General features: G+C 40.3%; 1 protein-coding gene across 3 annotated transcripts in view; it reads left to right on the top strand.

Annotated features, from left to right (window-relative positions):
• Positions 1-13,396, top strand: part of LOC127453284 (AT-rich interactive domain-containing protein 1A-like) — a 65,276-nt gene that overhangs the window by 19,621 nt on the left and 32,259 nt on the right. For all 3 annotated transcript variants that reach the window (XM_051719537.1, XM_051719538.1, XM_051719536.1), the window contains exons 2-3: positions 5,424-5,621; positions 6,295-6,894. In XM_051719537.1, the coding sequence (XP_051575497.1) occupies positions 5,424-5,621; positions 6,295-6,894 (798 nt within the window). The remainder of the gene's footprint in view (positions 1-5,423; positions 5,622-6,294; positions 6,895-13,396) is intronic.

Raw genomic sequence — 13,396 nt, 5'->3', positions numbered from 1 at the left:
TAACATTCGTGAAAACTCTTGAAAGTTTGCACACACATCAGAGTCGTCGTTGGGAAACGTTGCAGTGGGGGGTGTGCAGGGGGGCTCTGTAGTACCACCTAGAAGATGGGCATGTTCGGGGGGCTCTGTAGCACATCCCTTTTGAGATACCATCACCAAACTTTGTACACAAATAGATCTCACAAGCCGGACAACTTTCACACAGTGAAGTTGGGTCTTGACACAGTCATAAGCTCCGCCCAACAGGAAGTTGACCAGTTTGGATTGTTTGAAAAATGCATGCTCTGGAATTTGAAATACTCCTCCTAGGGGATTCACGTTACAGGCAACATATGTGGGCGACATCATGCCAAGACATTGGCTATGCTAAATTGTGAACTGATTTTTGATATATCGAACGGTGTTGCCATGCAACACATTAAAGTAACGTAACAAATGGGAAACAGGAAGTGTCTCGTATCTTCTGAGTGCATCACGTAATTTACATCAAAATTGAGCCGTATGTTTAGTCTTGGGGGCTTATCACATGGATTTGACTATTTTGGGTCACATTAATAGCGCCACCACCTGGCAGCAGGAAGTGTGGCTCTTACAACAGACTTTTAAATAGTCCTCTTATATTTACCCAAATTGCTTCAAAATTGTTTAGAATAATGTCAAATGCCAATGCATGTGTCCACCTTGCATTGTTTTCTGAAAGCCACCGGGTGGAAATGGACCAGTTGTGCTTGGGCCTGTCATCGCTGCTTGCATCTATATTGTTTAAGTTTTTGTTCTTGTCAGATACCATTAACAACTGGTAGTTAAAGGGCAGTTCACCCAAAAATGTTCATTCCTCACCCTCAAGCCTGTATGACTTTTTTCTCTTCCGTGTAACACAAATGGAGATGTTAGGCAGAATATTAGTCTCAATCACCATTCATTGCCACTGCATTTTTTTACATGGTGACTGAAACTAACAGTCTCCCTAACATCTCCTTTTGAGTTCCATGGAAGAAAGTCATACAAGTTTGCAGTGACATGAAGTTGAGTTAGTAATGACAGAATTTGAGTTTTTGAGTAAACTGTCAGCTTTTGAGTGAACTTATCTTTGAGTACAAGTCAATATTCACCAGTTACATTTAAGATTGCCATTTAATGTTGACAAAATAAATTGAAAATTTTAATTGATAAATTCCTGAGAGAACCTTGTTTGTGTGTACAGTTGAAGTCAGAAGTTTACATACACTTAGGTTGAAGTCATTCAACTCATTTTTTTTAACCACTGCACATATTTAATATTGGCAAACTATAGTTTTGGCAAGTTGTTTAGGACATCACATTTGTGCATGACACGAGTAATTTTTCCAACAATTGTTTACAGACAGATTGTTAAACTTTTAATTGACTATATCACAATTTCAGTGGGTCAGAAGTTTACATACACTAAGTTAACTGTGCCTTTAAGCAGCTTGGAAAATTCCAGAAAATGATGTCAAACCTTTAGACAGTTAGCCAATTAGCTTCTGATAGGAGGTATACTGAATTGGAGGTGTACCTGTTGATGTATTTTAAGGCCTACCTTCAAACTCAGTGCCTCTTTGCTTGACATCATGGGAAAATCAAAAGAAATCAGCCAAGACCTCAAAAAAAAATTGTGGACCTCCACAAGTCTGATTCATCCTTGGGAGCAATTTCCAAATGCCTGAAGGTACCACGTTCATCTGTACAAACAATAGTACGCAAGTATAAACACCATGGGACCACGCAGCCATCATACTGCTCAGGAAGGAGACGCATTCTGTCTCCTAGAGATGAATGTAGTTTGGTGTGAAAAGTGCAAATCAATCCAAGAACAACAGCAAAAGACCTTGTGAAGATGCTGGAGCAAACAGGTAGACAAGTATCTATATCAACAGTAAAATGAGTCCTATATTGACATAACCTGAGAGGCTACTCAGCAAGGAAGAAGCCAATGCTCCAAAACCACCATTAAAAAAATCCAGACTACAGTTTGCAAGTTCACATGGTGACAAAGATCTTACTTTTTGGAGAAATTTCCTCTGGTCTGTTGAAACAAAAATGGAACTTTTTGACCATAATTACCATCATTATGTTTGGAGGAAAAAGGGTAAGGCTTGCAAGCCGAAGAACACCATCCCAACTGTGATGCATGGGGGTGGCAGCATCATGTTGTGGGGGTGTTTTGCTGCAGGAGGGACTGGTGCACTTCACAAAATAGATGGCATCATGAGAAAGGAAAATGATGTGGATATTGAAGCAACATCTCAAGTCATCAGCCAGGAAGTTAAAGCTTGGTTGCAAATGGGTCTTCAAAATGGACAATGACCCCAAGCATACCTCCAAAGTTGTGGCAAAATGGCTTAAGGAGGACAAATTCAAGGTATTGGAGTGGCCATCACAAAGCCCTGACTTCAATCTGATTGAAAATGTGTGGGCAGAACTGAAAAATCATATGTGAGCAAGGAGGCCTACAAAACTGACTCCAGTTCTGTCTTGAGGAATGGGCCAAAATTCCAGCAACTTATTGTGAGAAGCTTGTGGAAGGCTACCCAAAAAGTTTGACCCAAGTTAAACAATTTAAAGGCAATGCTACTAAGTACTAACAAATCGTATGTAATCTTCTGACCCAATGAGAAATCATTAATATCTATGATTTGTTTACTGTCTTTGGCATCTTGTTGTGACCATATTTATTTTGACCAACATTAATCTGATTTAAATTGGGATCCTCGCAGAATAGCGCTGGAATGAGTGACTGATGATGAGATATTGAGAGCACCTGCAGAGCGTGCATGTTTGATTGACACCGAGAGCGCTCATGTTAAAGGGGGAGAAGCTAAAAGCACTCTTGATCGCTCAAACAGTCTATATCGCTCCACACAACGTCTGATTGTCACGACTCATGTTACATCACGTGTACTCAGATTTGTATTTGCATGTTTATTTGTTGTTTAATTCGTTTATATACCCGTTAGCAGCCCCTTTATCCTCTTGCTGCTCACTGTGCAACCGTAATGACTCTAGAAAATGGGCAACTTAATATTCATACACTTGTCATTCTTACACATTTTAAAAAACAAAATGGCATATTCATGTGAATTACGTCATGTCTGAAAGTTTAAATTCGTGAATGCTTAGAATTGCCAACAACTCACCCTCCAAAGGCCATTCTGTCATGCTTCAAGGGCTGAGCAAGCACTCATTTAATTAGAGGAGCAGTGTGTATGTGTAATTTCCTGTGTGCTGCCGAAAAAATCGGCCCTAAATCTAGGCACGATCAGCCGATTGCGATCACGGATTTAAGACGAATATCGGCCGATTTCGATCGGTGCACCCTTAATTACTATATTATTTTTATGTATATTATTACATATTTATTAAAATTGACTGATTCACATGGCAGAGAAAATACCTATATTTGTCAGATGGAGCTCTAGAGAGATGAGTGGAGTAACAGATTTTTAAGCATTTCTTTTCACCTTGCAGCTGAGCAGTTCTGGTTGCACAAAGCATTTTTGCTATTTCTGCATTTCTTGCTGCTTTTTTGAGGGATCACTATGATATGAAAGGCAGCAAAACTAGTTGGCTCCAACAACACGCACTTGCAACATTAACAGCTTTGATTGTTTAGACTGAATTGAAATCTTATCAAATTTAGCAAGTCTGAAAAGCAAAAGAATCACATGTAATATGATTTTTACAAATCCGTTTCAAGCTACATTCATATGTGGTTTGAAATCCTATTCAAATTATATTTCTGGAAATCCGTTTCAGTCTGATCAGATCTCAAGAGGCTTTTTGCCATATGTCACCATTTCACTCTATGTAAAGACATGTTATACGTCACACATTGTTACAGGAAACATGCTGGCAGTGGTGGCGGAAAAATGCTGTGTGGTGGCAGAGTGTAGGTCTAGCTGAGAATCTTCCCACGTGCATTCTGAAGTTTGACAGCCACATTGTTTCATCAAAGGTGGCTACCACTCGAGTCCACCAGTCACTGCTATTCTGTCTGGACCACACACCGTTTTGAACTATGATACTGGCGGAGACCGGCGCATGCCAGCCTCCTCCTCTGCTCTCTCAAAAGGTGTAGTCCAGCGCCGCAGCTACATATTGCCATTTTTTATAAGCTAAAATCTGTATTCCATTCCCGTCCATGTTGTTTTTTGCATACTGACATAATTTGGCAATACAGATATGCCAAAAAATTATGAAAAGATAGCCAGGGGGGACACACATTGGATCTGATCAGTTGTGATACACAGTGCGTACTGTCAATCATGAAGATTGAATTCCGATCGGATACAAAAAAATCTGATTTTGACCGTCTGAACATAGCTTTTGTTGATTGTAAATATAAGCGATTGTTTTATCATGCCATTTTGATGTCAAATTAACAGGTTTATAGTTCTGTAACATCTTAAGTTCTGTATATGTGCTTACTCGCTGTGTGCACTCACGCTAAACTCAACAGGCATTCAAAGAGCTGCGGAAAGCCTCACAAGAGAGGGGGACACGGAAAAGCTGATTTATTTGCGCAGATTTTTTAATTACAGTTTGATACTCTCTCACTTCACTTTTATTGTCACACAACCATATACACAAGTGCAGTAGTGGTTAGTACTTAGTTTGATACTAAGACCAGGTTTGATTTATTCATCTGTATTGATTGGTTTACCAATTTTCAACTATTTGTTAAACTAAATAAAATACTGCAGGAATTCTCAGCATTATGAACGTGGAAAATGCAGGAATGTTTAAAATTGTGTGCAATACACACAATCCTGCGCCGAATTTCAGGCCCTGATGACTGATATTTCCAATTTTCATCCTGGTACTTACGTACAGCAGCTCTCATCTCATTACAAGTCAAGTTGGACTCAACCCTTATGTCATTAAAAACCCTGTGTCATTCATTCAGTGCCAAGATTGCCTTCTTTTTACGAAAAAAGGGAAAGCTGGCTTGGCTGAGGCTCAAGCAGAGCTACAGCTGGGATGTGTTAAATATTCGGCAGACTGCCCTCCATTTGAAATGAGTTATATATAGCACTGTTGACTTCTTTAACTAAGGCTGAGCAAGGTAACGGTCGGGTTAATAACCGTGGGAACCGGAGGCAGAGCGTTTCTGCTGTTTCTCTTTTCTTTGTCATTTTCCGCTGTCGTTTCCTCTCTGGCTGTTCTCTCTCTATTCTTCTCTTGTGGCCTCTTTCATTTTCATTTTATCCTTGCAGTTTTTTTTTTTTATTTCCACCTTGCATTTTTTTAAATAAAATAGGTGCATTCAACTCTTAAGTGTAATAGTGCAGTACAGTGTTGTAGTTTTTCATGGGTTTGAAAACTCGAAATGCTTTTTTCCTTGAGTTTTCATACTGCAAGTTGGTCAGAGCTCTCTCCTCTTTGTCTCTCTTGTTCTATAGACTCCAGGCTCCATGGATCAGATGGGGAAAATGCGGGGTCAACCATATGGGTCAGGTGGCCCTTACCCTCAACAACCGCATCAAGGGCCTCCGCCAGTGGCCCAGCAGGGTCCTGCTTACCCAGGCCAGGCCTATGGGCCACCTGGCCCACAGAGATACCCTATGAGCATGCAAGGACGTATGCAGTACAGCCAGCAGGTTGGTGCTATCTTTTAAGTGTTCACATTGAATTAACTTTGCCCTACAGACAGTTTTCAGGTGTATACACTCTGAAGATGGTGAGGCTGTTTTTCATTAGGATTGTTTAAATGAAGATTGTGATTAATCGGAAAATTTATATTTTTACCCAACCCTATGTCCTAGAATTTGAAAAGATGCTTTATTCTAAAGTTTTGGAAGCATAGCTGACAGACTCTACATTTTCTGTCTGTATTTAACAGAGTTAAAGGAAAAAATTGCTTTAGATGAAGTCAGTTTGCCAGCAATATCATATGAAAGCCTAAACTGCAGTGAAACAAAAATAATGTTAAATCACTGGAGTATCCCAGTTTTCGGTGCTAAACATTACAAAAATAATAAAACGTGTCACATTGTGTCCCAGGCATTTTGGGATCTCAAGCCGTTCCCACCCTTAATAAATATTTGTAAATATAATGCTGCTCAAGACCATCAGTTCCAGTAAAATGGGTACATTGTATTTTTTCCTCACTATTTAGGGATCATAGTCTCATTCTGTGAAGCAGGCAGATGAAAGGATGCTTTTGTTTCCTTTTTTGTCCATTTTCCCACACACTGTAGAACCAAAAAGTCAGTGTAGGAAATGGCATGAGTGTATTGATCTTTAGTGCCATGACCCTACTTGTTTGTGCAGATGCCATCATATGGACAGCAGGGAACAGGGGGCTTTGTGCAGCAGGGGCAGCAGTCGTATTACAGCCAACATGGTCAGGGGCCTCACTCGGGCCAACAGCAGTCGCCATATCCCCAGCCTCCCCCTGGACAACCAGGAGGTCAGGGACCTTATTCACAGCAACCTCATGCCCCCCAGCCTTCTGGCCCACACGGACAAGCTTGTCCTCCTTACCAACAGTCCCACATGCCCCAGCAGCCTCAGGGGCAGATGCCCGGCCCCTCGCCTGGTCCATCCCAGTCCCCATACTCGCAGTCCTCAGCAGCAACCCTCCAGTCTAGTCAGTCTCCCTATCCCCAGCAACAGGTGCCCCAGTCCCAGACCCCACAGCAGGGCAGCTCCCAGGCTCCTCCTGCATCTCAGACCCAGCCCAGCTACCCACCTGTTCAAGGCCCCCAGCAGCCGCCATCACAGCAGCCGCAACAGATGACCACTTCTGCTACTCAGCAGCCCGCGGGACATGGACAGATGCCGCAGGGCCAGCCCACATCATACTCCCAGAATCCACCGCAACAGCAGCAGCAACAGTCGCCATTTCAGCGGTTTGCCCCACCTCCTCAGGTAATTTTCTATTTCAGTATGAAATTGTTCTTGCATGGGTGTGGGTAAGGTTTATGCTGCCTTTACATGTTTGTGACGAAGAGGAGGGCATGGCCGGGCTGAGGACGCACGCCTGGCACTGAGTTGTCCTAATCAGCCGGGAGGGGGAGAAAGACGAGCCGGAGGCACCAGTTCGAGAGAGAGAGAGACACACATGGCCACTGTGTGTGTGTCTGTGTGTTTGTTTAAGTTGATTTATATCATTATAGTTATGTTGATTGTTCTGTCGGTTCCCGCCGCCTCCTTGCCCATCTTGCTAACCCCATTACAATGTTATCGTTATTATCCTACTTTCCACATCTAAAGTCATAATATCGAGTAAGTCATGTTCATGTGCTTTATTGTCAAAGAGAATAGGAAACTTGGAGGACACCAGGTTCTTGCACATTTCTTGGAACTATTATTTTGACACTAATACGTGTTAGTCAGCTTGCTGACGATAATGGAATTTTGGTTTAATATAAATTGTATTTTCTCTGTGCAAAAATTTACAATATGCATCAAATGTTTACTGATTTGCGTAAATGTTTATGACCTAAACGCCAAGCGATAACATGGTAGCTGCATATAGAAAAAGGAATAAAAACCATTCACTACAGAAAATGTACTCTCCTATGCCATGTTGAAAGTTTGTCTCCTCCCAATTATGAGTTTCCCATTTGTAATTATGACTTAAGGGGGTGTTCATTTTTATTTTATTTATGATAATTCCGATAGCATAGGAAGGCAGCATAAATTCAATATGAAACAATGTGTGCAAATTGCAACCCATTTTACTTTTATAATATAAAGTTTTTCTGAGTGAAACGGGATATTCAACATGAAAACCGGTTCACCGGTTTGTTCTGAATCACACACAGACCGTTTAGCTGTCTTTAAATCAAAGCCTTTTGTGGATTAATAATCACATATGACCAACTTGCCATTTTGATGTTGTTTTATTTAATTGGTTCTACACTACACACTGCTCTCTCCCACCTGGAAAAAAGGAACACTTATGTGAGAATGCTATTTGTAGACTACAGCTCAGCATTCAACACCATAGTTCCCTCTAAGCTTGATGTGAAGCTCTGGGCTTAAACAGCTCGCTGTGCAGCTGGATCCTGGACTTCCTGTCAAGCAGACGCCAGGTGGTGAGAATGGGCAGCAACATCTCATCACTGACCCTCAACAGTGGAGCCCCACAGGGCTGTGTTCTCAGCCCACACCTGTATTCCCTGTACACACATGACTGTGTGGCAACACAGCTCCAATGCCATCATTAAGTTTGCTGATGATATGATGGTGTTAGGTCTGATCACTGACAATTGTTGGGCCTCATGTATTCAGATAGAAGACAAAGGCAGGCCTAACAGTCATATAAACATTCCTCAAGCCCCTCCTTCTAAGTCGTAAATTTTACTGATAAAAATCGCGCCAAAATCAAACAAAGGGAGTCCAAAACAGACTACAGATCCATGAAGCCTTGCCCTCTAAAGGATCGAGCTCTCAACTCCTATTGGATGAGGCACACAACAGAACGTCCCTCAAACATGACATCATCAGGACTTCAAATAATTCTGAAATGCTTCCAAAGTTGCTTCCAGTGACTTCGTTCACCGAATATGGACGTAGCTTTTTGCTGCTCTCCGGTGCAACCTCGTGGCTTAAGGAAGTAATGTCCGACTTGAAACTGTAGCCATACAATCTCCATCTCGCTGGACGAGTTGAGATTACTCTGTGTTCAACTGAACACTCTAACGGATCCGAAGGAGACCGCAGAGCAATTCACATCTTCATCCGTTGGCCTACAGAAGTGAAGAGATTAAAGATTTCTCTTCCATCTTCAATCAAGTCGACATTTCTGAGTTCTCTGCCAGCCCGCCGAGAATCAACAGCCGTACCGGCCGCCGACAGCGCGAGGAAACGGCCCCCGTCATCACCCGAGCCTCAAGGAACCGGGTCAGAGTTAAAAGACAGAGGAAAACACATTCTACCTGTGTCCTCATGCGATTCAAGTAAGAGGTTTACGTCTGGGCAGAGATAGAATATTATAGTGTGTTATTCTTGTGTTTCAAGGTTTTTTGCTTGTACAGTTTACGGACCGCCATGTCCGCTAATTATTAATGCTCAGGGTATTAATTATCACGAATTTGTTTTGCTGTATTGTGGTCCAACCAAATTGGACTGTTGTGCATTTTCGCCATCGCGGGTGAGACAGCAACTGAGTTCATCCATTAGAGTCAAATAACAAGGGACTTTTACGAGCCCCGCTCGTAAAACCGCGTCTCTGAGTGATGAACACGGCTGCTTTATCTCCAGCTATCGCGAAATCAGCTTTCGGGCTGTCACTTAATAATCTCTCTCTCTCTCTCTCTCTCTCTCTCTCACTAACCACACTGACACACACACACACACTGATACACACACACCTTGTGTTATAGAATTATTTTTATTTCCATATCTAATCATATCACTGTTTAGTTCGTAGTTGTAAGTCGGAAGTTTATTGACTGCATTGTATTAATTATTAATTGATATTACTGCATAAATAAACTTTGTTTATATTACAAAGAGAAGTGTTTTGGTTTGTTTTGCATACGCCTGTGTCATGCTGACGGGATGTCAGTGCTCGGATTCAAACCTTCATTCATTGCTTTTTTTTCCCCGAAAATCGATATTCTTCGGATGTCGATTTTCCTAAGAAAACAATCTAATATTGAGACTGTTTTAATATTCGGTTATTAGTCCCTGATTTCAGGGTGGTGCCCCGTCAATGTTAATCCTTATTAATATTCTATTGATTTTTGATAATTGATAATTATCTTTGATTGAATTTGAATGATCAATAAGCTAGTGTTAATTTTAATTAATGTTTCATCGACGTTAACAATTAACGATTATCTTTGATAACTGTTGACTTAAAGGATTAAAAAAAGCTAACATTGATTCTCATCAATGTTCTATTGATTTTAATAATTAATAATTATCTTTGATAATTATTAATTATTGCTGATAACCAAACTTGCTCCTAAACGTAGCACACTACATTTACTGGAGCCCCATATGAGGTTTTAATGAGTTAGATACAATTAATTTAAATATTGATTAATAACTACAGAAATAATTATTAATTATTTCTGATAGTAACACTGATCTAAACAACCAGTAAAGCCCTACACAATGATGAATCAGCCTACAGAGAGGAGGTGCACACTCTGACATGCTGGTGTCAGGAGCACAACCTCTCTCTCAATGTCAGTAAGACAAAAGAGCTTGTGGTGGACTTCAGGAGAAGAGAAAAAGAACACAGCCCCATCACCATCAATGGAGCACCGGTGGAGAGAGTCAGCAGCTTCAAGTTCCTGGGTGTCCACATCACAGAGGAACTCGCATGGTCCATCCACACTGAGGCCGTTGTGAAGGAGGCTCACCAGCGCCTCTTCTTCCTGAGATGGCTGAGGAAGTTTGGAATGAACCACCACATCCTCACACGGTTCTACACCAGCACTGTAGAGAGCATCCTGACTGGCTGCATCACTGCCTGGTACGGCAACAGCACCGCTCTCAACCGCAAAGGCCTGCAAAGGGCGGTGCGAACTGCCAGACACATCATCGGAGGTGAGCTTCCCTCCCTCCAGGACATATATTCCAGGCGGTGTGTGAAAAAAGCTCGGAGGATCATCAGAGACTCCAGCCACCCGAGCAATGGGCTGCTCTCACTGCTACCATCAGGCAGGCGGTATCGCAGCATCAGGACCCGCACCAGCCGACTCCATAACCGCTTCTTCCCCCAAGCAATCAGACTGTTGAAGTCTTGACCTCTCACGATCAAAATACATCAGCCCTGCACTTTATTAATCTTATTATCTCACACTGGACTGTCATAAATTATATTCTCTCTTAACAATACTGGCAACTGACTATCAACCGACAGCCTGAATATCAATACAGCACAATACAACCTACTGTATATTTTATATATACTATTTTTATTGTACACTGTGTATTCTATATTGTGCATATTGTATACTGTACATTGTATATTATTATTTGTATGTTGTGTTGTGTGTAATAATGTGTATATTAGATATGTAAATTGTGTTGTGTAATCTGATGTTATTGTAAATTGGTATATGTTTCATCACTGTCATGACTGCTATGTTGCTCGGAACTGCACCCAAGACTTTCACCCACTGTTGCATTTGTGTATATGGTTGTGTGACAATAAAGTGATTTGATTTGAATTGTGCAGCACTGAAGGATCGTGAAAATAGTCTACTGATACACTCTTTCTGAAAATTAATGGCCAAATGAAAGCACATTTAAATCATCATGATATTGACAATATTGGTCAATTTTACATTGTCAGCAAAATTATCTCTTATATTAATAATATTCGATATCGCCCAGCCCTAGGCTAAATTGGTCGCAAATGCGACAAAAAAAAAAATTGTTGCGACAATAAAATTTTTTGTTGCTGACAGTCAGGAACACTTTGTGTGTGGATTCATCAGATATCCTCATGTGAGTTATTGAATTACATTTTTGGAGCATTTTGGAGTGTTTCTTGCACTGCTTTTCACCTTTTTTTGTTGTGATGAGCTCTCTGCATGCAACAACAAACAGTGTGAGCCATGATGTCCGATTCTTGGATAGTTACTGTCTCAGCAAATCAAAAAGTCAATCAGCCTTTAGTGAGTTCACAAATGACACCCTCACTGAACCGCAAGTCATTTATCGGGTCTATCCTATTCAAACTGAGAACCATTACTGTGATGTGCACTTTAAGTTTGTTACACTAAACATCAGTTAAATTACTGATTAATTGTTTATTACAACATGTAATTTAAGATGCATATTCACAACAGAGTTTTCTTTAAATTAATTTGTTACAATATGTTACAAAAGTGTTATAGATTATTGTTGAGCATTATAACTACTTGAAGAGAAAACTTTGTGAGATTATTTATATAATTTTTTTTTTATTGATTGAGTTCATGTTGATTTTGACTGACTTGTTTCTACAGACGAAGAAAAAGTCTATTTTAATATTAACAGGTTACCGGAATACCAGACATTTATGAAATGCAATCGCTGATGATTTACTGTTCAAGTACTGTTAATATTGTTTTATGAAAATTTTCTCTTTGTAGTGTTATATTGTAATACATTGTAAATTATTGTAAGAGTAAACATTTTGTTTCCATTTCTGTTTGTGAGGGCAGCTGGGACTGCAGACTGTTTTGAAAGAGTCCCAGGTGTATTTTGTGCATGTTTGTAATTAAAAGTTCCGTGTTATGCACAAAATATTTTTATTTTCTATTTTTTTATGGGTATTATTGGCATTTTGCACAAAAAAACTGCATATGGGATTTCATTCAGTTTGGACTGTTGTAGCGTCTGTGTCTGGGCTGCCCCATCTCAGTAAGAAAAGATTTAAGAACATTTTTAACACCGTTTTAAAAATCTCTACACTGTATATACATGAAATATCGACCAATTAATCGGATATTATCCGATTAATATCTTGTTTCTGAACAATAATCTAAATCGAGCATTTTTGTAATTTAGCAAATAAAAACAGCCATTTGGCTCCTATGTGTTTGAGTTTAGGAGCCAGTAGCTCTGTAGTCATTTTTTAGTCTTGAGCCCTAATAATGGGAACTTGTGTTAACAAAGTTGACTTGAAGAATATACACTGAAGGCCAAAAGTTTGGAATAATGTACAGATTTTGCTCTTATGGAAAGAAATTGGTACTTTTATTCACCAAAGTGGCATTCAACTGATCACAATGAATAGTCAGGACATTAATAACGTGAAAAATTACTATTACAATTTGAAAAACATGTTCAGAACTTCTTAAACTACGTCAAAGAGTTCTCATAAAAAAAATCCTCCACGTGCAGCAATGACAGCTTTGCAGATCCTTGGCATTCTAGCTGTCAGTTTGTCCAGATACTCAGGTGACATTTCACCCCCACGTTTTCTGTAGCACTTGCCATAGATGTGGCTGTCTTGTCGGGCACTTCTCATGCACCTTACAGTCTAGCTGATCCCACAAAAGCTCAATGGGGTTAAGATCCATAACACTCTTTTCCAATTATCTGTTGTCCAGTGTCTGTGTTTTTCTTTGCTCTCTCTAACCTTTGATTTTTGTTTTTCTGTTTCAAAAGTGGCTTTTTCTTTGCAATTCTTCTCATAAGGCCTGCACCCCTGAGTCTTCTCTTTACTGTTGTCCATGAAACTGGTGTTGATCGGGTAGAATTCAATTAAGCTTTCAGCTGAGGACATTTGAGGCATCTATTTCTCAAACTAGAGACTCTGATGTACTTATTCTCTTGTTTAGTTGTACATCTGGCCTTCCACATCTCTTTCTGTCCTTGTTAGAGCCAGTTGTCCTTTGTCTTTGAAGACTGTAGTGTACACCTTTTGTATGAAATCTTCAGTTTTTTGGCAGTTTCAAGCATTGCATATACTTCA

The sequence above is a fragment of the Myxocyprinus asiaticus genome, chromosome 15 (genome assembly GCF_019703515.2).
Source record: "Myxocyprinus asiaticus isolate MX2 ecotype Aquarium Trade chromosome 15, UBuf_Myxa_2, whole genome shotgun sequence".
Taxonomy (NCBI): Eukaryota; Metazoa; Chordata; class Actinopteri; order Cypriniformes; family Catostomidae; genus Myxocyprinus; species Myxocyprinus asiaticus.
The sequence above is the reverse complement of the archived record's forward strand: the minus strand, read 5'-3'. Positions and strand labels throughout refer to the sequence as shown.